The sequence below is a fragment of the Pelophylax lessonae genome, assembly GCF_965119305.1.
Source record: "Pelophylax lessonae genome assembly, chromosome: 5".
Taxonomy (NCBI): Eukaryota; Metazoa; Chordata; class Amphibia; order Anura; family Ranidae; genus Pelophylax; species Pelophylax lessonae.
In genome coordinates, this window is record NC_138772.1 from 401,593,103 (window position 1) to 401,618,484 (window position 25,382).

At 44.1% G+C, this 25,382-nt stretch overlaps 1 protein-coding gene across 3 annotated transcripts in view; it reads right to left on the minus strand.

Annotated features, from left to right (window-relative positions):
• OSBPL1A (oxysterol binding protein like 1A) overlaps positions 1-25,382 on the minus strand; it is a 248,851-nt gene that overhangs the window by 67,002 nt on the left and 156,467 nt on the right. For all 3 annotated transcript variants that reach the window (XM_082258671.1, XM_082258672.1, XM_082258673.1), the window contains one exon: positions 7,536-7,701. In XM_082258671.1, coding sequence (XP_082114797.1) covers positions 7,536-7,701 — 166 coding nt within the window. The remainder of the gene's footprint in view (positions 1-7,535; positions 7,702-25,382) is intronic.

The window sequence follows — 25,382 nt, forward strand, 5'->3', positions numbered from 1 at the left end:
ATTGCATTAGACTTGTCAGTAAAAGCAAAAAAAGGAAGAGACCACTGTGGTACTCAGCAGAAGTGGCCCAAATCATTAAAAATAAAAAGCTAGCATTTTGTAATTATAAAAAAACCCAGAGCAATGAAGATAAGGAAATCTACAAGATTAGGCAGAAAGAGGCCAAGCAAGTTATAAGAACTTCTAAAGCGCAGGCAGAAGAAAAACTAGCTCAGTCTATGAAAAAGGGGGATAAGACATTCTTCAGATATATAAATGAAAAAAGGAAATTAAAACAAGGAATAACTAAATTAAAAACAAAGGACGGAAGGTATGTAGAAGAGAATAAAGGTCTAGCCGACTGCCTTAATGAATACTTCTGTTCAGTTTTTACAGAAGAAAAAGAAGGAGAAGGACCTCCACTTGAAAGGATGACTAATGAATCGTTTGATGCATGTGTCTTTACAGAGGAAGACCTTCTAAGATTGCTGTCTAAAGTGAAGACAAATAAGTCACAGGGTCCTGATGAGATACACCCAAAATTATTAAAAGAGCTTAGTGGTGAGCTGGCAAAACCATTAACAGATTTATTTAACCAATCATTAGCAACAGGAGTCGTCCGGGAAAATTGGAAATTGGCAAATGTCGTGCCCATTCACAAGAAAGGTAGTAGGGAGGAATCGAGCAACTATAGACCAGTGAGTCTGACATCAATAGTAGGCAAATTAATGGAAACCCTATTAAAGGATAGGATTTTGGAACATCTTAAATCCCATGGATTGCAAGATGAAAAACAACATGGGTTTACTTCAGGGAGATCATGTCAAACAAATCTTATAGACTTTTTTGACTGGGTGACTAAAATAATAGACGGTGGAGGTGCAGTAGACATTGCATATCTAGATTTTAGTAAGGCTTTTGACACTGTCCCACATAGAAGACTTATCAATAAACTGCAGTCATTGAGCATGGACTCCCATATTGTTGAGTGGATTAGGCAGTGGCTGAGTGACAGACAACAGAGGGTTGTAGTCAATGGAGAACATTCAGAACAAGGTCATGTTACCAGTGGGGTACCTCAGGGATCTGTACTGGGACCAATTTTGTTTAATATCTTCATAAGTGATATTGCAAAAGGCCTCGATGGTAAGGTTTGTCTTTTTGCTGATGACACAAAGATATGTAACAGGGTTGATGTTCCTGGAGGGAAACGCCAAATGGAAAAGGATTTAGGAAAACTAGAAGAATGGTCAGAACTCTGGCAACTGAAATTTAATGTGGATAAGTGCAAGATAATGCACCTGGGACGTAAAAACCCAAGGGCAGAATATAGAATATTTGACACAGTCCTGACCTCAGTATCTGAGGAAAGGGATTTAGGAGTAATTATTTCAGAAGACTTAAAAGGTGGGAAGACAATGTAATAGAGCAGCACGAAATGCCAGCAGAATGCTTGGATGTATAGGGAGAGGTATAAGCAGTAGAAAGAGAGAAGTGCTTATGCCGCTGTACAGAACACTGGTGAGACCTCACTTGGAGTATTGTGCGCAGTACTGGAGGCCATATCTCCAGAAGGATATAGATACTCTAGAGAGAGTTCAGAGAAGAGCTACTAAACTAGTACATGGATTGCAGGAAAAAACTTACCAGGAAAGGTTAAAGGACCTTAACATGTATAGCTTGGAAGAAAGAAGAGACAGAGGGGATATGATAGAAACTTTTAAATACATAAAGGGAATCAACTCGGTAAAGGAGGAGAGCATATTTAAAAGAAGAAAAACTACCACAAGAGGACACAGTTTTAAATTAGAGGGGCAAAGGTTTAAAAGTAATATGAGGAAGTATTACTTTACTGAGAGAGTAGTGGATGCATGGAATAACCTTCCTTCAGAAGTGGTAGCTGCAAATACAGTGAAGGAGTTTAAGCATGCATGGGATAGGCATAAGGCTATCCTTCATATAAGATAGGGCCAGGGACTATTCATAGGATTCAGATATATTGGGCAGACTAGATGGGCCAAATGGTTCTTATCTGCCGACACATTCTATGTTTCTATGTTTCTATGTTTCTATGCGCTGAGGTGAATGAAATGCTGCTAGCCTGTTACAACATGAATAAATAGGCTGTCTCACAATGCACATCAACATGTATGCAACAATACACTGCATAGTTAGACTTTAATGTATATGGCCAGCACAAGAAATCTAGTTTATTTAGATGTATGCTATTAAAATATACATCGTTTGTGAGTTTACGCACTCAACCGAAATATTTTGTTTTAATGCGCACAAAATCGCCAATCATAATAAAAGGTGCTAATTTAGATTAACGGGCATTGCCTTGTTCATTGACAGACACAGCTCTTGATCTTCATGACCATTTGGTTTTACTTCCCTCTACATGAGTAGATCATTAGGCAAAAAAATAATCTGGCTATGCCTATGGGCAGTCCCAGGCGGTTTACTCCCTCTCTGCTATAGTTGCTCAGCTTTGTTACAAGCAGTGTCAGAAGAATTACAACTCCACAGAGGGGTGGGTGCGGTGTCCGTCAATTAACATCAGAGAAATGGATTTTGCGGTAAGTCAAAAATTTTTTCCATTTTCCCTTTCGTTCATTGACAGACACAGCTCCTGATCTTCATGACCATTGGGACGTCCCAAAGCAGTGTTAAACATGAGGGGTGGGAACAGCAAAATAATTCCCAAGGCTAAACAGTAGCCAACCAGGCAACAGGAGCTCAACCAAAACAACTGAAGCCCACCTGAAAAACAATACACCCTCAAAAACCTTGTGGCCAAAAGAAGCATCCGCAGATGTCAGCACATCCACTTTATAAAATTTGTAAAAGTGTGCACCGACAACCGGGTGGCTGCCTTGCAAACCTGCGTCACTGACGCTGGATGGCCCTGGAGGCACTAGGCGCCCGAGTAGAGTGCGCCTTGACAGGGAAAGGAGGAACCTGACCCCTGGTGGAATAGGCCTGAATAACCGCCTGTCTGATCCATCTAGAAATGGTCGCAGAGGAAGCGGACAACCCTTTCCGAGGCCCATCTGTGAACACAAATAATGAATCCGACTTCCTAAAAGACTTCATAGCTGCCAAGTAGATGCTAATTGCCCGGAACACATCCAAGGCATGCAAGGTAATTTCCTTCGGATGTTTAGGCCTGGGGTACAGGGAAGGCAACACAATGTCTTCATTCAAATGAAAATCAGAGACAATGTAAGCAAGGGAATCTCCGGAAGGGAGGCTTCTGGAGGCCTGAAAGCACCAAATTGAGGTCCCAAGGCGGCAACGAAGACCGCACCGGAGGAACTAAACGTCAGAAAACCTTGCAAAAAAGGTACGCCCCAGAGAGAGTGTGTGGCCAAGGGTCGTTGGAATGCATGTCTTCCACGTACGATGGTAGATCTTCCTAGAAGTAGATTTCCTAGCTTTTAAGAGCGTAGGAATCACTCACTCAGATAAACCTCTATCTTTCAGCACCTGTTATTCAACAGCCAAGCCATCAAAGTCAGCACAGCAGATCCCTCCTGAGAGGAAGCCTCCAAGGAACGTCGGCGATCAGCTGCACCAGATCGGTGTACCAAGCCCGGCGAGGCCAGTCTGAAGCCACTAAGATGAATGGAAACCCTTCTGCCTTGATCCTGTGTAGAAGTCTCGGCAGAAGCTGAGAGGTGGAAAGGCATAATTTAGACGATACTGACCCCACGGGGCCACCAGCGCATCTATGGCGTCTGCCAGAGGATCCCGTGACTGAGCCACAAACCTTTGCACCTTTCTGTTGAGCCAAGACGTCAACAGATCCACTCCAGGATGCCCCACCAGAAACACAACTGATGAACCCCCCCCCCCCGGATGAAAGGACCACCCCCCTTGCTCCTGTCGACTGAAGTAATCTGCCTGCCAGTTTTCCACCCAAGGAATGTGTACGGCGGAGAGGGCTGGAACGAACTGTTCTGCCAACCTTAGAATGCGGCTACCTCCAGAGCCGCCAGGACACTTCTTGTGCTCCCCTGGTGATTGACATAAGCCAAGGCCGTGGCATTGTCCGATTGAATGCACACTGGACATCCCTGAAGAAGATCTGTCCAATGGTCCAGACACAGTCTGATCGCTCGGGGTTCCGATACATTGATCAGTAGTCAAGACTCTTTCAGTGTCCAGATCCCCTGGGCAGAACGTTTGCCGTGACTGCCTCCCCAGCCGGACAGGCTGGCATTCGTGATGATCACTGTCCAATACAATGGGAGGAAGGATTTTTCCAGACGAAGCGCCGGAGAGCGAAGCCACCATATCAGGAACTCCGGCGTTCTCCGGCTCAGCCAGATCGGATTGACCAGAGACTGCTGAGTCTTGTCCCATTTGGCCAGAATCTCCCTTTGCAGGGATCTCATATGGAACTGTGCAATCGGAACCGCCTTTAATGCAGACACCATCAGGCCCGGCACCCGCATGCAAGTCCGGAGGGATCACCATCTGCTGGACAGCAGGAGACGAATTGCAGCCTGCAATTTCTGGAGTTTGTCCAGAGGAAGGAGCACTCTGGCTAAGGTCGAGTCCAGAGTCAGACCCAGATAGTCCAGCTTTGTGGACGGAAACAGTGCAGACTTCTGAAAATTCTGAATCCAGCCGAACTCCCTCAGAGTTCGGACCATGATTTTCAGATTTTCCACCAGAGCAGTAGGAGACTCCACTCGTAGAAGGAGGTTGTAAAAGTAGCCCAGTACAGCGATACCCCATTGGTGTAACAAAGCTAGCACCGGGCTAACACTTTTGTTAGGTGCAGAGGCGAGACCAAAGGGTAACGCCACAAACTGATAATGCTCCTCTCCCATGGTAAAGCGGAGGAAGCGCTGGAGACCGACACATATTGGAATGTGAAGGTAAGCATCCTTGATGTCGATACAAGCAAGAAAATCCCCCCTGACGCAGGGATGCCACCACCGTGCGAATAGACTCCATTCTGAACTCCTGCACCTGCACAAAGCAGTTCAGTGCCTTGAGGTCCAGGATTGCACACACTTTGCCTTCCTTCCTGGGAACTGTAAACTGGTTTGAGTAAAAACAAGTGAAGCAACGGGTCTTGTACTGCCATAAAAAAAACCCTGGAAGCGGTCCGGGGACAGGGGCAAGTTGGAAGGAAAGAACTTTGCTGGGGTACAAGAGTGAAACTCGATCTTGTAGCCGGACCAAATTACTTTGTGGACCCACCTGTCTTGTACCAGGGAAGTCCACAGGTCCGGGAACCAGCGAAGACATCCTCCCATCCCCGATACGGGTGAGGGCGCACCTTCACGCTGAAGGAGCCATATCTGCGGGTCTTGAGAAGCCTGCTCTCGGCTTGCAAGACCAGGTTCATTTAGATCCTCCAAGGGGAGGCCCTGAAAGGCTACCAGACCTTGTCAGTTAACCCTGAGGGACGAAAAAACTTCTTATGAGCTGAGGAGGGCCCACTTTTACGATGAGGTTCCTTGCCCTTAGAAGCCTGCGGAAGAAAGGTACTCTTCCCCCCATGTGGAACCTTTAACAATGTCATCCAGGGTAGCTCCAAAACAGGCAATCTCCTTGAGAGGGAAGATCAGTCAAGGCCTTTTAAGAAGTTTGGTCCACAGACCAGCATTTGAACCAAAAGACACGCCGAAGGACCACTGCCAAAACAGAGACAGAAAACAGAACAGAAAACAGAGAGCCGAGCCACTAGGGGAACCACATCTAAAGAGGCATCACATTTAAACTGCAGCCCCTGGACCAGCTGGTCCGCCAGCTCAGTAAAGGCAGGGGGGAGCTGTTCTCCCTCCAGGTCACGGCGTAAAAGCTTAGCTTAGGTCAGAGTTTGCAACAACAGGGCAATGGTGAATACCGGCCACATGGTTGCCTTGTTCAATCTGGTAACCGGAGGGCACCACTTCTAAATACATCCTCATAGGGGAACGCCTAAAAAATTGCTTAAGGATGCTTTGGTCGTCCCCACTCTATAGCGATAATTTTGTAAAAATAGGCAGGGAAAGGAAACACCTTTGCCGCTCTGGATGGTTTGTGAGTACTAAAAGGAACCTGTGCCTCCATCATATCTGTAGCTGCATCCTCTATCTTCAAGGTCTCATGCACAGATACAATCAGTGCTTCCACCAGCACCTTTTCGTGCGCGGTTGCAGATGTGGAGGAATCATCATCAATATTGGAGGATTCTGGGCGCGTGGTTGCAGACCCAGCAGGGTGACCCATGTCCTCGGCGGCCGAATTAGGATCTGATGAGACAGATTAGGCAGGGTGTGCTTTTATGCTAGCCCGTTGCCCGAAAGCCACCTCCACCCGAGACACGAAAGACTCCAGGACCGCCGTCAGTGCAACTATGGATGGTTGGGACCCGGAGAGCCCCAAAACCTCGGAGAGGGGATCAGGTGGGGAGATGTGCTCTAAGGACTCCATGAGTCATCAGAGAGACCCCCACAAAGTGTAAAACACTGCAAAGGGAAACCACCCACCGCGCTGGCAGCACCACCCGGTCGCCAGGCACAAACACCAAGTGATCCTCAGCAGAGAGGAAGAGAACCCCACCAGACTCACCACCCAGCAGAAACTGGCACCTGCAGCCACTACGATAATCTGCACTCCAAGTGCGGCGATCAGAAAGTGCAAAGTTTCAGAAGTCAGCTCCAGGGGATGAAGAGGGGCTCCCACTGCAGAAATCCCCGCCCACAGAGCTCCACTGTCATGACTGCCGCTATTTTCCAATGGCAAACAACTGCAAAATGGCCACCGGACTACACAAACATGGCCTCCATGCATATAAACACACAGGCTACAGCAAAAGGGGTCCCCACATGACACTACGAGGCCTTCAGGGACCCAGGAGGAATCCCTAGGCCTAAAGGACAGGCTCAGGCAGGATGGGGGGCCCTGGCAAGGGCCCCCACCAGGTACAACCCCCGCACAGCCGATCGTCTAGTCGCCGGCAGAGGACCTCCCCAGCCCCCATCGCCAGCATAACGCCCTGCCCCCAACCCAGAAGGTGGATCAGACCACCCAAGCACCCCCAGCATATGTGGAGGGGGGTGGGGGGTAGGATGGGGGACAGATGAAAGGGGGGTGCCTGATGGGAAGGAGGGGAATCTGGGGGTCCGACCATTCTAAGGAGTGGCCCACATCCAACCCAAAACCCTACAGGGGGAAAGTGGGGACAACTACTCACCATACCAGGAACCAGGTGGGCACTATAGCAGAGAGAGGTGGTATACTCCCTGGGACTGGCCATAGGTGCAGCCAGATTCTTTTTCTGCCTAATGTCCTACTCCTGTATGGGGCAGTATAACCCAATGGTAATGAAGACCAAGAGCTGTGTCCATCAATGAACGAAAGAGAAACAAACATTTTAAATTAATTGAAAAAAAAAAAAAGTCTCTAATTGCTATCCATATGATGAGCTGCTATAGACTTGGCTCAGCAATGATCACTAAAGCCATCATGTTCATAGGTTAATATGACCTGCTCCTATAAGGGATCTTCTAACATGCAGTCTTTCAATGAAAACAGAGGAGAAGAAAATGTACCTGAGACGGCATCGTAGAATTCATCCTCGCTCAGAATGCTGTGGTGCGGAGGTGTTCCTTTAACCAGAGACTGTTCTAATTCGTGGTGTTCAGTAGCCAACGTCTGTAAAGCCTCTGATAAGATCTTCGTTTTCTCTTGCTCGTGTTCTAGTTTCAGATTGCTCACCTAAAAAAGGAAAAAACATTCCTGTTTCAGTTAACTATCTGTAAGGTAAATGAAGGTGACAGATGGAAATTGAAGAAATTTGTGAGAAAAAAAAAAAATGAAAAGAGGGAAACATGAGCTAGCAGAAAAAAAATCTATTAGGATGATCTACAGAAATAGAAAGGACAATTCACAGTTCATCCAGGCAACAGTGACTCTTATGTACTGGTAAGGTTGAAACATAAATGCCACTATTTCTGATTTGGCACATTAATTCACATAACATGTCATTACACTGTTCCTTGAAATTTGTGAATAACATTAATAAGTACAGCAGGTAAAATAAGTATTGAACATGTCACCATTTTTCTAGGTAAATATATTTAAAAAGGTGCTAATGACATGAAATTTTCACCACATGCCAGTAACCATCCATACCTACAAAGCCAAAAAAAAAAAAAAAAGTCAGAAATTATGTATAATAAAATGGAATGCCAGGGAAAAAACTATTGAACCCCCTAACCGAAATGTATTTATTGCATCGTACAAAATCCTTTGTTGGTAATGACAGATTTTGTATTGGATTCAAGTCAGGTGATTGGCTGGGCCATTCTAGCAGCTGTACTTTCTTTCTTTGAAACAAATTGAGTTTCCTTGGCTTTGTGTTCTGGATCATTGTCTTGCTGAAATGTCCACACTTGATTCATCTTCATCATCCTGGTAGATGGCAGCAGATTTTTATCAAAAATGTCTTGGTACTTTTTTCCATTCATCCTTCTTTCAGTGACCTGAAGTTTGCTAGTACCGTATGCTGAAAAACAGCCCTGCACCATGATGTTCCCACCTCCAAACTTCACTGTTGGTATGGTGTTTATGGTGTTTTTTGGGTGATGTACAGTGCCATTTGACCTCCAAATATGGTGTGTATTATGGCATCCAAAGAATTAAATTTTGGTCTCATATGACAATACTATATTCTCCCAGAATTTCACAGGCTTGTCTAAATGTTGGGCAGCAAACGTTAAACAAGCTGTAATCACTTCCTTACCGCTGGACGTCATATGACGTCCGGGGCTTTAAGTGGGGATATCTGTATGATGCCTGCAGCTTTTTTTCCGTTCGGCCATTCCCTGCACCATAAGAACAATCATAGCAGCTGTTAAGCTGCTTAATCGTTCTTACTGGCAGCGAGAGGGGACTCTCGGAGGCCCGGGCGCGATGTGATGACATCTTGCCCGGTTTGGCAGTAGTCTTTATAGCCAATCATTTTTTATTTCAGGCTTTCTAGTCTTATTGACCCCAGATCTCCCCATAAAGAGGAGCTGTCATTCACTATTTCATTTCTTTAGCCCTTTTTATAGTGTCCACCTGTACCCATAAAACTGATGCTCCAAATTATATAACAACTCCTTGTTTTACTTTTGCTTTGTACGAAGACATTGTAATGTTTAATGTTTCCATTGGCTTCTATTTGTACTCAAAAAATTTCCAATAAAATGCTTTTGATAAAAAAAAAGAAAGAGATAGTATGAGTGAAGGCTGCTGTGTCACTCAATGGACTCGAAGAAAAGAACTCTACAGGGAGTAGAAAAATCCAATCTTCTCTATTGTTCATTGGGGAATACCGCTTTATTCAAAATAAGCAACTAAGAGATAACCAAAATCAGTCCAAACTAAGAGGGGCACACCAAAACCACACAAACAAACGAGCCCAACAAGAAAAAAGGGGGGGGGCATTAAATAGCTGCTTTCAGAAGTTTTCAGCTGAAACTGGCATCTGCAGAGGCAGATATATGGACCATGTAAAATTGAGACCTCATTCACACGTATCAAATCAGACACTGTGTGTGACAAGTATTCTGTGGATACCTGTGAAAAAAGGTATAGTGCGCTCAACACAATCATAAATATTAAACCACTTGCCGACTGCTCACTGAGCTGCTACTGCGGCAAAGTGGCTTGTTACGTCACCAGACTCTCCCCTCTCTCGGCGACGCGCGAGACACAGCTTGTGCGACACAGCGGGAGTCATGCCAGGGGAGGAGAGGTAGTGATCACCGCCACTCTTCCCCGATCGTCGGGGATCGAGTGAGGAAATCCGCCCGCTTGTGTAAACAAAGTGGGCAGATCTCCTATGTGACAAATTACAGGATTCAGCATAGCTGAACCTGTGTTCTGTGTCTGTGTCACACAATCCCCTCCCCCCACACACGTCAGTAAGCATGAGGCATACATTTAACCCCTTGATCACGAATAAAGTTAACCCCTTCCCTGCCAGTGTCATTATTACAGTAACAGTGCATATTTATAGCACTGATTACTGTAGTAATGTCACTGGTACTCCCAAAAGTGTAAAAAAATGGATTTTTGTAAGATCTTACCGTAAAATCCTTTTCTCTTAAGCTCATTGACAGACGTAGTCTTCTTGATTCTCAAGAGCTGGGTTATGTTGTCTCCGCAGGAGTAGGACTAGGCAGAAAGACAAAACGTTCTGGCTCCACCTTAGGGGCAGTCCCTGAGGGTATATCCTCCCTCTCTCTGCTACAGGGAATCAGTTCTGTTCTAAAGCAGTAACAGAGAATTTAACCCAACCCAACTCAATGATAGAGGGGCGGGTACTACGTCTGTCAATGAGCTTAAGAGAAAAGGATTTTACGGTAAGATCTTACAAAAATCCATTTTTCTCTATCGCTCATTGACAGACGTAGTCTTCTTGATTCTCAAGAGCTGGAACATCCAGAAGCAGTGCCACAAATGAGGGGTGGGATTGACAAAAATCAAAATCCAATCTAGAAGGCCCAACCGGAGCCAACCAGAAGTATCAAAGGACTCATCGAGTAAACAGATGAGACCTACCCCACAAATCCTCGAGGTAGACCAACAGTCTCCTCAAACAGTGGCCTGCAGGAACCTTGCGGCCAGAAAAGGCATCTGACGATGCCATCACATGAACCTTATACAATATTGTAAAGGTATGAACCGACGACTAAACAGTCGCCTCGAAAACCTGAACCACTGACGCCTGATGGCGGAAGGTCCAGGAAACTCTAAGCGCCCGAGTAGAATGCGCCTTAAAAGGGAACGGGGGATCCCGACCCTTAGATAAAATAAGCCTATACCACCGTCTGTCTGATCCATCTAAAGATGGTCGCAGCAGAACAGGCAACCCCTTCTTAGGGCCATCCGTGATCACAAACAGTGAATCCGTCTTACAAATTGAATCCGTAGTATTCAAATATATCCTGATCGCCCGAACTACATCCAAGGAATGCCATGCAAATTCTCGAGGATGATTGGGCTAAGGACATAGGAAGGACAATACACTGTCCTCATTCAATGAAACTTTGAAACCACCTTAGGAAGGAAGGATGGATTCGGATGAAGAACAACCTTATCCCTATGAACCACCAGATCTGGGGAACAACAGGATAATGCAGCCAGTTCTGACACCCTGCGTGCAGAAGTGATAGCCACCAAGAAGACCACCTTCTGGGATAAAGTAAGCAAGGGAATCTCCCTGATATTTTCAAAGGGAGGTGTCTGAAGAACCGACAGCACCAAATTAAGATCCCAGGATGGTAACGGCGCGTGCACTGGCGGAGCCAGGTGTCGCACCCCCTGGATGAAATTCCGCACCAAGGAATGAGTAGACAAAGGCTTCTGAAAGAAGATAGCAAATGCTGAAACCAGACCCTTAATAACACTCAAGGCCAGCTTCTGCTCAACTCCCTGTTGCAGAAAAGCCAATATTCGGGCTACCGAATAAAGATGTAGATGGAACCCAAGGGATTCACACCACACAATATAAGACTTCCATGTACGATGATAATCTTTCTGGAAGTCGCTTTCCTTGTTTTAACTAGAATAGGAATAACTGAAGCGGACAATCCCTTGTCCTTCAGCACCTGGGTCTCAATAACCAGGCCGTTTAAAACCAGCGATCGTAAAGCAGGATGGAAGATCGGTCCCTGAGACAGTAGATCCTCCCTGAGAGGAAGTCTCCACGGGACGTCCGCCACCAGTCTGACCAAGTCGGCGTATCAAGCTCGACGAGGCCAGTCCGGAGCTGCCAGGATTACTGGAATTCCTTCCTCCTCTATCCTGCGAAGAAGTCTTGGCAGTAACCCAAGAGGAGGGAAGGCATACATTAGCTGGTATTGCCCCCACGGGGTGACCAGTGCGTCTGCGGTCTCTGCTAGAGGATCGCAGGAGCGAGCCACGAATCTCTGTACTTTTCTGTTGAATCGTGATGCCAACAGATCCACATCCGGGGTGCCCCAACGTAGGCACAACTGGTGGAAAACTTGTGGATGGAGGGACCATTCCCCCTGATCCGGAGTCTGACGGCTGAGATAATCTGCCTGCCAATTTTCCACCCCCGGAATGAACACCGCAGAGATAGCTGGAACAAATCGTTCCGCCCAGCGAAGAATGCAAGCCACTTCTTTGGCCGCTCGGACACTCTTGGTGCCCCCCTGGTGATTGACATAAGCCACGGCTGTGGCGTTGTCCAACTGGATCCGAACCGGGCTGCCCTGGAGCTGCTCGGTCCAGTGAATCAGACAAAGTCTGATCGCTCTCAGTTCCAATACATTTATCGGTAACCTGGATTCTTCCGGGGACCAAAGTCCCTGGACAGATAACTGACCGAGAATTCCTCCCCATCCGGATAGACTGGCATCCGTGGTCACTGTCGTCCAATATATTGGCAGAAATGACTTTCCCTGGCTGAGCATCGGAGACCGAAGCCACCAGACCAGAGACTCTCTGGTCTGTTTGATCAATTGGATCCGATAGTCCAGGGACTCCGGATTCCGATTCCATCTGAGAAGAATCTCTTGCTGAAGAATTCGGGTATGGGACTGGGCAAATGGGACTGCTTCGAAGGAAGCCACCATCAACCCCAGAACCCTCATGCAAGTCCGAAGGGAAGACCAGCTGTTGGATAGTAACAACTGGACTGCTGATTGAATCTTTCGGAGTTTCCCTACCGGAAGGAAAACTCTTGTCCTGACTGTGTCTAGAATTAGACCCAGATATTCGAGCCTCTGGGTGGGAACCAGAAATGACTTTTGCTGGTTCACCAGCCACCCGAATTCCTGTAAAGAAATTATAGCAATTTCTATGTTTTGTAGCAGGGTCTGAGGAGACTCTGCATGAAGCAGGAGATCGTCTAGGTAACCTAGAATCGATATGCCTCTTTGGCGCAGTAGTGCCAACATTGGGGCCAACACCTTCGTGAAGACCCGAGGAGCCGTGGCGAGACCGAAAGGTAACGCCACAAACTGATAGTGGATCTCTTCTACGGAAAAGCGTAGAAACCGCTGATATCCTGCGAAAAATGGGAATGTGAAGATAGGCGTCCTAGATATCTATGGACGCTAGGACATCCCCTGGATGCAGGAAGGCTGCTACTGTGCGAATGGATTCCATCTTGAATTTCCTTATGTCGAGAAAGGAATTGAGTGCCCTTAAGTCCAGAATTGGACGCACTTTGCCCTCTTTCCTGGTTTTGTAAATAGGTTATAATAAAACCCTAGAAAACGTTCTGTCCAAGGAACGTGGACTACCACTCCTTGTTGTAGTAAATCCGTGACTGCTCTCCGCAGATCTTCTAAACGATCCGGGGATAGTCGAATATTGGAAGGGAAGAATCGCGCCGGTGGGAGAGATCGAAACTCGATCTTGTACCCTGACCTTATGACTTCGCAAACCCACTTGTCCGGGATTCTGGAAAGCCATGGATCCGGGAACCGGCGAAGACGTCCCCCCACCCCAGTTATGGGTGGGGGCGCACCTTCAGGCTTTGGACGATTTATCTTCAGATCTGGAGGGGGCGGGCTTTTGCTTGCCCGACCAACGTCCCCTGAAGCCCCCTGAAGGAGCTTTGGAGGACTTAATTTTTTCACCCGCGGAACGAAAAAACCTCTTGTGAGCAGAAAAAGAAGGCCCTCGTTTTTGAGTTCCTTTACCTTTAACATTTTGCGGTAAAAAGGTGCTCTTTCCACCCGTGAGATCCTTAATGATCTCATCTAAGTTGGCTCCAAATAGAGGCTCTCCTAAAAAGGAGATATTAGCCAATGCTTTTTTGGAACCTTGGTCGGCTAACCAACCTTTTAGCCACAGTGTACGCCTGAGAACCACCGCTGAGATTGATGCTCGCGCCAATAATGGAGTGGCGTCTAACGCCGCATCACACACAAACTGTAACCCCTGTATCATTTGTTCCAACAAATCTGATACCGCCTGAGGGACCTCTTCTAAGTCCCGGCGTAACCACTTGGTCCATTCAGTTACAGCCTGCGAAACCAGACCAATAGCAATTATTGGTCTGAAAGCTGATCCAATCAAGGTAAACATGGTGCGAGACATAGCTTCTATCTTGCGATCCACTGGATCTTTAAAAGACGGAGCGTCTTCTAGAGGAATAACCGTGGCTTTATTCAATCTAGCAATTGGTGAATCCACCACAGGTGGTTCTGTCCATTTCTTAATGAGGGTTTCCTCAAACGGATAACGCCTGTTAATGCGTTTAGAAATAGTAGAAGTGCGTTTTGGCAGACTCCATTCTTCTTTGATTGGATTGCCAAAACATTTGGGCAATGGAAAAACCTTCGCCACTTTGATGCGTTTTTTAGTCCCAAAAGGGATTTCAGTTTCAGCTATTTCCGACGGAATACCCTGTAATCTTAAGGTTTCTTGAACAGATACAATGAGTGCGTTTACCAACGCTTCCTCACGGGCTATGGCTGATGCCGAAACATCCTCCTCACTGTCTGAAGAGACAGTACCCGAGACACCAACCCCAGATGAAGTACCTGCAACTGCAGAAATAGGCTCAGAGTCTGAATCCGAAGTTTCAGATAATAAGGGGTTAGGCGGGGGTCGCTTTCTTGCGCCCTGTCAATGACAAGCCACTTCCACCCGGGACACAAAAGTTTCCATAATAGCTGACAATGATTCAACCATCAGTGGGGTGCTGGAGGATCCTGCAGACCCCTCGAGGGGATCCGGTGGAGATACATGAGTGGCAGGGTCCATGTAAATTCAGGACACTTCTGCCAGAAAAAACAAAAAAACTTTTCTTTTTTTTTTTTTTTTTAATTTTTTTTTTTTTTTTAATTTTTTTTTTTTTTTATGTGTCTCCCCCTAGCGCAATAGCGCCCCTCAGAGTACCTGCTTCTCGATCCCACAGAGAGAGAGAGGGACCCCCAAGGCTCACCAACCGATGCAGTGAAGTTTCCAACCAACTGCAGTCAGCGTCTGTCTTTTACAGACTGGAAGGAGCTGTTGCTTTTTCCCGGGTAGAAGGACGTGGCTCCGCCCCCTGTGTACGCCTTCCGGCGTTCCCAGCTCTCCACGAGGTAGCTGGGTTAATGAAACATGGCCGCCCCCATACAGGAGACATTATACTCCAAAAACATGGCGGCCGGCGTGACCTGAGGACATGCATGCACCTGGTCTACGGCAAAATGGCGGCGGACCGCCGAAATAGTTTTTCCCAGCACATCCACCTGCATCTCTGCTGAGTGGCGATTTATTGATCTACAGGAGATACACTACAAATAAGGTAGGATTATACCTCCTATGTCTGCTGTAATGCTACAGTCTGCTGGGTAGAGTGTTAGCTCTCAAACCAAGTCCACTTCCCACAAACACATACTGTATTTACAAGGGGGACTTTTAGTGTCAGATATATACTGACCATGTATGGAGAGGCCCATAATTCATACTGCCTCATAACGAGGAAAGAAAAAAGGGAACGTTTACTCACCATACCGAACCGACAGGCACCCTCTCTTCACAATACCCTCTCCACCGGGGTGGGGGGTTGTGGACCACTCCGGACGCCTCGACTCTCTGGTTCCTGGCGTCCAAGCGAGACTTTTAACTCGCAAGGTCAGTCCCTCCACTGGGACTCCGTCGCGGCCGACCCAGCGCGGAGCTCTGGTCTGCACGCGCTCGTAGGCAGAAACCGGGGTGACCACTGGATCTCAACATCCAGCCCGTCGCCCGGCCCCGCATACTTACTTGAATGTGTCGCGGCCGACCAAGCGCAATGCAATGGTCTGCGCGCGCTCGTAGGCCGGCTGGGGTGACCACTAGTGTCGCCCAGTCCGGCGTTTTTGCTTGAAGATCTCACAGGAAAAAAACACTGGAGAAAAACTACCTAAAAAATATTTTTTCTAAAAGAAAAAATCTTGCCAGGACCAAAAAGATCCCAGCAAGGAACTTAGGTCCTTACTCCTGACTAGACAGAAAAAAACTGATTCCCTGTAGCAGAGAGAGGGAGGATATACCCTCAGGGACTGCCCCTAAGGTGGAGCCAGAACGTTTTGTCTTTCTGCCTAGTCCTACTCCTGCGGAGACAACATAACCCAGCTCTTGAGAATCAAGAAGACTACGTCTGTCAATGAGCTTAAGAGAAAAGGATTTTACGGTAAGATCTTACAAAAATCCATTTTTTTACACTTTTGGGAGTACCAGTGACATTACTACAGTAATCAGTGCTATAAATATGCACTGTTACTGTAATAATGACACTGGCAGGGAAGGGGTTAACTTTATTCGTGATCAAGGGGTTAAATGTATGCCTCATGCTTACTGACGTGTGTGGGGGGAGGGGATTGTGTGACACAGACACAGAACACAGGTTCAGCTATGCTGAATCCTGTAATTTGTCACATAGGAGATCTGCCCACTTTGTTTACACAAGCGGGCGGATTTCCTCACTCGATCCCCGACGATCGGGGAAGAGTGGCGGTGATCACTACCTCTCCTCCCCTGGCATGACTCCCGCTGTGTCGCACAAGCTGTGTCTCGCGCGTCGCCGAGAGAGGGGAGAGTCTGGTGACGTAACAAGCCACTTTGCCGCAGTAGCAGCTCAGTGAGCAGTCGGCAAGTGGTTAATATTTATGATTGTGTTGAGCGCACTATACCTTTTTTCACAGGTATCCACAGAATACTTGTCACACACAGTGTCTGATTTGATACGTGTGAATGAGGTCTCAATTTTACATGGTCCATATATCTGCCTCTGCAGATGCCAGTTTCAGCTGAAAACTTCTGAAAGCAGCTATTTAATGCCCCCCCCCCTTTTTTCTTGTTGGGCTCGTTTGTTTGTGTGGTTTTGGTGTGCCCCTCTTAGTTTGGACTGATTTTGGTTATCTCTTAGTTGCTTATTTTGAATAAAGCGGTATTCCCCAATGAACAATAGAGAAGATTGGATTTTTCTACTCCCTGTAGAGTTCTTTTCTTCGAGTCCATTGAGTGACACAGCAGCCTTCACTCATACTATCTCTTTCTTTTTTTTTTATCAAAAGCATTTTATTGGAAATTTTTTGAGTACAAATAGAAGCCAATGGAAACATTAAACATTACAATGTCTTCGTACAAAGCAAAAGTAAAACAAGGAGTTGTTATATAATTTGGAGCATCAGTTTTATGGGTACAGGTGGACACTATAAAAAGGGCTAAAGAAATGAAATAGTGAATGACAGCTCCTCTTTATGGGGAGATCTGGGGTCAATAAGACTAGAAAGCCTGAAATAAAAAATGATTGGCTATAAAGACTACTGCCAAACCGGGCAAGATGTCATCACATACAATAAGGTAGGATTATACCTCCTATGTCTGCTGTAATGCTACAGTCTGCTGGGTAGAGTGTTAGCTCTCAAACCAAGTCCACTTCCCACAAACACATACTGTATTTACAAGGGGGACTTTTAGTGTCAGATATATACTGACCATGTATGGAGAGGCCCATAATTCATACTGCCTCATAACGAGGAAAGAAAAAAGGGAACGTTTACTCACCATACCGAACCGACGGGCACCCTCTCTTCACAATACCCTCTCCACCGGGGTGGGGGGTTGTGGACCACTCCGGACGCCTCGACTCTCTGGTTCCTGGCGTCCAAGCGAGACTTTTAACTCGCAAGGTCAGTCCCTCCACTGGGACTCCGTCGCGGCCGACCCAGCGCGGAGCTCTGGTCTGCACGCGCTCGTAGGCAGAAACCGGGGTGACCACTGGATCTCAACATCCAGCCCGTCGCCCGGCCCCGCATACTTACTTGAATGTGTCGCGGCCGACCAAGCGCAATGCAATGGTCTGCGCGCGCTCGTAGGCCGGCTGGGGTGACCACTAGTGTCGCCCAGTCCGGCGTTTTTGCTTGAAGATCTCACAGGAAAAAAACACTGGAGAAAAACTACCTAAAAAATATTTTTTCTAAAAGAAAAAATCTTGCCAGGACCAAAAAGATCCCAGCAAGGAACTTAGGTCCTTACTCCTGACTAGACAGAAAAAAACTGATTCCCTGTAGCAGAGAGAGGGAGGATATACCCTCAGGGACTGCCCCTAAGGTGGAGCCAGAATGTTTTGTCTTTCTGCCTAGTCCTACTCCTGCGGAGACAACATAACCCAGCTCTTGAGAATCAAGAAGACTACGTCTGTCAATGAGCGATAGAGAAAATGTCAGTTAGGGGTCCGATCTGTCCACCGCAATGTCGCAGTCCCGCAAAAAAAAAAAAAAAAAAAAAAAAAAAAAAAATCGCAGATCGTCGCCATTACTAGTAAAAAAAAAACAATAAAAATGACAAATCTTTCCCGTAGTTAGTAAACACGATAGCTTTTGCGCAAACCAATCAAAATACGCTTTTTTTTTACCAAAAATATGTAGCAGAAAACAAATTGGCCTAAAATGTTAAAAAATTTTGATTTTTAATTTTTTTTGGGAATGTTATATATCAGAATGTAAAAAATATTGTTTTTTTTTTTTTTTCAAAATTGTCGCTCTTTTTTTCAAAAATGTTAAATCGCACAGGTGATCAAATACCAAAGAAAGCTCTATTTGTGGGGAAAAAAAGGACATAAATTTAATTTGGGTACAGCGTCGCATGACAGTGCAATTGTCCGTTAAAGAAACGCAGTGCGGAATCGCAAAATATAGCCTGGTCAGGAATGGGGTAAAATCTTCCGGTCTTAAAGCGGTTAAAAATACACTCATTGAGAATTTTTTTGTCAAAGACATGTAGCTAAATACATTTTGGCCTAAATATATGACAAAAATTTAATATATTGGATATTTTTTAACTGTCAAAGTAGAAAATGTCAATTTTTCCGCAAAACATTCGCTCTTTTTTTATTAATATCGCAAAACATGAAAAGCGTAGAGGTGATCAAATACCACCAAAAGAAAGCTCTGTTTATGGGGGAAAAAAAAAACGTAAATTTCGTTTTGGTACAGGGTCGCATGACCGCGCAATTGTCAGTTAAAATCGCGCAGTGCCAAGTTGCAAAAAGTGGCCTGGACGTTAAGCAGGAAAATCCTCCGGTGGTAAAGTGGTTTTAAACATATGACATCTGGGATGACCCAAATATTATGGTGATCTTCATACAGTGTGAAAAACTATATGGGAAAATTCTTTATGCAAAAACATATAATTTATAACAATCGTGGGAAAAATAAATAAATAAGTAAAAAAAAAAATATATAGTCCTCCGATTGAATATATATATATATATATTTTCACGATTGTTATAAATTATATGTTTTTGCATAAAGAATTTTCACATATGGTTTTTCACACTGTATGAAGATCACCATAATATTTGGGTCATCCCAGATGTCATATGTGCAGACAGCCCCAACTCCCTAGAGTTGCAGACAGCACCAACTCCTTACAGTCCATCATTGAGTTGCACAGGTTGAGTGGCCGCCACAGGTATTTACAGTAAACTGGCTCTAGAGAACACGTGAACAGAAGACCAAGTTGTAGCCTTGTAAATCTAAGACACTGAGGCCGTAAGAATCGTAAGAAATACTCACTGCTCTAGTCGAATGGCCTTTATTGGGAAAAGGAGGCAATTTATCTCTCAACTCCTAGGCCTGTGTAACAACATGTCAAATACACTTAGAAATAGTGGATTTGGAAGCCACAAAATCTTTTAGGATCTTCTGGAATAATAAATAGGAAGCCTGTTTAAAAGGGGCAGTGGTTAAGAGGTAAAACCTGACAGCCCTCAACACATCCACACAATGGAGAGACATCTCCTTGAGGTGAATAGGTGCTAGACACAAAGGTAACACAATATCTTCATTAGGTTGAAAAGCAGAGACCACCTTTGGCACAAAGGAGGCCTCAAACCAACCTGGTCTTTGTTTAAAATCAAACATGGCTACAGAACAATGCTAATAAATGGGGGGCCCTTCTAGCTTAAGTGGTGGCCACAAGACAGGCTACCTTACAGGATAAGAACCTGAAGGAAATGTCCCCCATAAGTTCGAATGCAAGTTTTAAATTCCACGGTTGGAGTGCGGGATGGGCGGGGGTAAAAACGTGTGCAACCCTGTGAATGAAGGAACAAATCAGTGAATTATTGAGCAAAATTAGAAAAACAGAGCAGATACCGGACCCTTGATGTTGCTAAGTACTATGTTTTGTTTTACCCCCAATTGATTGATTGATTAAAAGAGCACAGCCCACTGAAAAGGCACATTGGGAAAGCCACCAAAGCCTCACAACAGTAAAAAGAAGTCTTCAATGTGACATGATAAATCTTGTGGGAAGTAGATTTACAAGATTTAAGTATGGCCAGGAGAACTTAATCCACAATGCCTCTGTCAGAACCTGGGTTTCAATAACCAGGTTGTCATGACCAGTGACCAATAGGCAGGGTGCAAGTTTGGTCCTTGGGATAAAAACCTAGCCAATCTGATAAAGGTCACGGAGTGTCAGATAACAGGTGAATGATGTTGTGTGTACCACACTCTCTGAAGCCAATCTGTAGCTATGAGAATATCTGGAATGCCCTTGCTTTCGATTATTCGAAAATACAGATGAGGTAGTAGTTTTAGCTTAATACACAAATACTGTAGATCGAGGTATACTGATCCTATGTCACAAACAGGGTATTCACTGAATTTTCCATCAAGTTCTACATCCTGGAAAAAAACTTGTCCAGCTTCTTGTTGGACCAAAATGCTGAAAAATTCACATTCTGCATCCTCCGCTGCAGACATATGTCCCAAAACACCTCTTGATTGGGAGAACATTCTCTAGGTCCAATGTTGTCTGATTGTTCTTCACACTAGGCATGTGCACGAGATTGAAGCTCAACAAAGGACAGAACAAGACATATTTTACCTCCTGGTGCTCCCTGATACATTTCTTGATTCACAGCTGTGGCACTGTCTGATTTAACCCAGAACAGATAAATGGTCAGAAGGGGGTTCCAGTGGAGGAAATTCAGAATAACAGCACATAATTCTAAATTGTTAATGGGAAGATTGGGTTCCTCCAGAAACAAATAACCCTTAAAAGAAAAAATAGTCCATAACTCCACCCTAACCCAGAAGGTAGGCGTCTGTTGTGACACTCTCAACATAAGGAAGAACAAAAACAGAGGCATCTTGAGTTTAGAATTTAATCGGATCATCTTGTACAGAGAAAGACTGGACTTGTCAAATGCTGTGAGACTTCGATTGTAAAGTGTTGGGATGGAGTTGAGATGGAACTGCTTAAAAAGTATCTACCATCAATTCCAACACTCGCTTGCAGTTCTGTTAGGAACAAATCCAATACATTTCAATGCGCTGTATGTATCCCCTAGCTATCAGCAAACCCACACTTATGTATTTAGTTAGTGACTGCCAACAGCATCAAAATTAACATCAACCATAAAATTGCAATGCTATACGAAAACAATTCTACTAAATATATCCAAAAAATATTACACATACTGTAAATTTAAAAATATACATATGAAAAACATGCTCATAACTCACCACAAACGTCCAAATCTATTACACACTTACACAAACTAATATTGTGTGTACCACTCCAGTTACTCCATTAAACTATGCATAAGTAAACTAAAGTGTTAAGAAGACTTTTCAATCACAAGTACATTTTATAAGACACACATATCTAACTGTGCTTCAATTCATATCTACTGCAGTGTTTTCTTCTGCATGTTTCCCAGTTGTGCTCAAAGGGGTGCACTTTCATTTCAGGATTCCTTGAATACAGGTCATGTAGCATTTGAATCTCCTTAGAGGGTAATAATTCTCCATTAACATCATCGCTTGTATCATAACTCAGAGCAAGGAAACAAAAAACTTATAGTGCTTACTGAAACCCTTTATTATAAACTGCAAAAAAATATGAGAAACAGCCTTTCATTCCACAGCACTCTGCATGAAACCAGCCCAGGGGATACTTAGCTGCCTGTTAGAACGTGCTCCTGTAGTTAGATACTAGGATCAGCTTCCCTATGTCCAGCACGATGATGAACACCTACTTGGCATTATTCAAAAGGGTTGTTGGAAACTAAAACCTGGCTATCATTCAGCGTTGCATCAGACAAAATTCACTGTGATGAGCCCCGGGTCAGGCATTTCTCGGATCGACCCTTGTTCCTCCTCCCCAGGACTGGATTACTTTTGGATACATGACACTATTTTAGGTAGTGTTCATTCCATTTAGACAGTATGGGTGGAGGGGGAGATTAGGGTCTTTTTAATCAGAAATTATAATGGCACCTGCACCCATGTACAGACAATGGAAAAAATTCTAGCAAGGGCATAGACCTGTCCCTAAGAAAGAGGTCAAGACTACGTCCCTACAAGAAGAAAAGGGGGTTTAAATGTGCCTCTACAAACAGTCAAAGTATGCACATGTTCATGTCACATAACAACGGTACACAACTGTTTAAAAAATTCAATAAATCTTTATTAGTACATGGTAAAAACAAAAAGTATATCACTCTAATAAATTGAATAGTCAATACATAGTGACAGGATTAGTACAATTACAGATAAAAATGCTGGAGCTACGCGTTTCGCATTATGCGCTTCCTCAGGGTCCAGCAAGGGAAAGTATGTAAACAAAGATTCAGTCTTTAATAATCTAAAAGGTACATAAAACAGTTATTAGATTTATAAATATACACATATATCTATAACATTTTTATTATCAGTTTGTTATTTTCAGCTATCAATTGTATGTTACTTATATTGTTATCTTAGCCTTGAACACATCAATTTTACTCTAATTATTTCAAAATTATATAAGTAGATCAAAAATAGATTTCCCACAGATATAGCTGGTTAGTGTATTGGTTCATATATTGTAGATTCATTTAAATAACAAAGAGAAAGAGAGAAACTTTTCTACTTATTTATCTCTTTATTCTTTGCTTGTCAAAAAGACAAGGAACTACATCCCACAACTAAAAAGGAAAAATAGGAAAGGGTAAGGGAAAAGGAAAAGAGATAGGGGATGAATGTGAAAGAAAAATGAAAAAAAGGGGAGATAATGTAGAGTGTGAATCACCACGTAGCCCAAAGGGGGGGCAATAAGAGGGATAGGCTAGTTTCCCCGAATGCTATAGATCAAGGGACAGTCCATCCACAGAGGAGGCATGGAGGAGACCAAAAGATGAATGGCATACATAAAGAGCTATATTCCCTCCATTATAGAATGTAGATATGACCTACTAAGGCATTAGATTGTCTTACCCCAATTAAGACGTCACAATGAATAGAGTTGAGTATACTTGTTTAATTTAAAATCACGTTATATGAAAGGGGGAGCCAAAAGCCCCTAAAATCAACAGAAAGAAAAAAGCAAATTTATATGTATATATGGTTACTCCTTATCTAATTGCTTTGATCAGGGGGATAGTAATTTGAGTATTAAGAGTGGACACTTACCAGGGACTCGTTCTATAAAGTTTAAGTGTTAGGTGGTGTAAGAGTCATAAAAGACGTACACCAGTTTAAGTGAAAGAAGGGTTAAACACTGGAATCCCCTTAAAAGATGTGCACCAGTATTAAGTGAGAAAAGGGTTAAATAAAGAATCCCCTTAAAAATTGGGGATCATTGTAGTGCTGAAAGTATAAAAACTAAATATAAGAGAGTCACTGGACGCTTTAGACAATTGGATCCAACCCCGAATCTGAAAAGATATATAAAAATAATAGACCATTGGTAAATGGCTGAGCCTGACAGAAAGGAAAGATAAGGAGCTGGTATAAAGTTGAAAAACTTACCATCAGAAGCAATTCAGAGAGCCCACGGGGAGTATGACACTCAGCCTATAAGCCTGTAAATGTGAGCTTACTAAGTTGTCCGGTATATATACTAACCATTCTATGTTTGATCTCCTCCTCCTCCCGGTCTCACGCCCCCCACATCCGCCCGCCATAGCGTCCACGTGTAGACGCCGCGGGAGGATGTTCCCGCATACCGGAAGTGAGCATCACTTCCGGTTCCGGGACCGGAAGTGACGATCTGCCATGACGTAATCCACTATTCAAACAGATTAAAGCCAATATTAGCTGACCAGCACCGTCAGAAATGGTAATATTATACGTGCATCAAAAACAGGGATATATCTTAACCATCAATGTGGCATATATGAAATACATCTGAATATAACTATTTACTCCCTATTTGTATCAATTCAAAACTGCATTTTAGCCATATAAGGGGAAAAGTTATCCACAAACGTACCAAAACAAACAGTTTTACTCAGAAATGTCATCAGCAATTCTGTTTACATGGTGTGATCATATGGGGCAGTGAATAATTCAGATTTATAAGAAGAAGAAGAGAAAGAATAAATAGATTATAAAATCTGGCAACCAATATGCAGGACAATGGACCACGCGGTAAGCAGACCCACAGCAAACAGACAAAAAAAAAGGAGGGGGAAAGGGGGGAAGAAAGAAAGGAGGGGAAGGGAAGAAAAAAAAAAAAAAAAAAAAAACATATAAAATAGAAATATATAAGGTATAAATCTAAATGAATTGATCTCTTCAATATCATATTGGAGAATCTAAAAGGGTATTAATCTACCAAAAAGGGAGCAAAGCTCAGGTGTTCATTAAGTCCTGGAAGGTTGCATGCATTTAAAGAAAAAATCCAACGTGCTTCCCTTTGTAGAATTAAGTTATCAAAAGGTCCCCCTCTGGGTCCAGGATGGATCCTATCTAGGGCAAAAAATTAAAATTTTGGACATTTATATCTATGCGTTTGGGCTATGTGTCTCGCTATGGGACTTTCTAAGTCGCCACCCCTTATGTATGATACATGATCCTTGATTCTCTCCCAGAGATGCCGTTTAGTTTTCCCCACATAAAAGGCGGGACATTCACATTTCCAAAGATAGACAATACCTATAGTTTGGCATGTCACAAAATGTTTTAAAATAAATGGGCGTCCATTTGGCAATGTTTGTTGAGTCTTGCTAGCAATGAATTTACAGTAACCACACAGTCCACAAGGGAAAGTACCTTGGGGTAATTTGGTACAGGGGTCTGCCCTTTTGTCTCTCTGGTAGTGACTGGCTGTCACCATATCTCGAATGGATTTATTTCTCCTAAAAATCATATTGGGTTTAATATCTACAAAGTTACTGAGGATTTTATCCTCTGCCAAGAGATGCCAATGTTTGGCTATAATACTTTTTAGTTGGTTAGATTGAGAACAATATCTCCTGATCATTTTAGTTGGGTTTTGAGAGTTTTGACATTCTCCTTGAAAGAGGAGAAGGTCTCTAGGACTGTCTTTTGCTTTTTTGTATGCTTTTTTAGTGCTTTTTCTACTATATCCCCTCTGTAGGAATCTCTCTTGTAATTCTAAAGCTTCTTTTTCAAATTCAGTCTCTTCCGAACAGTTCCTACGAATCCTATATA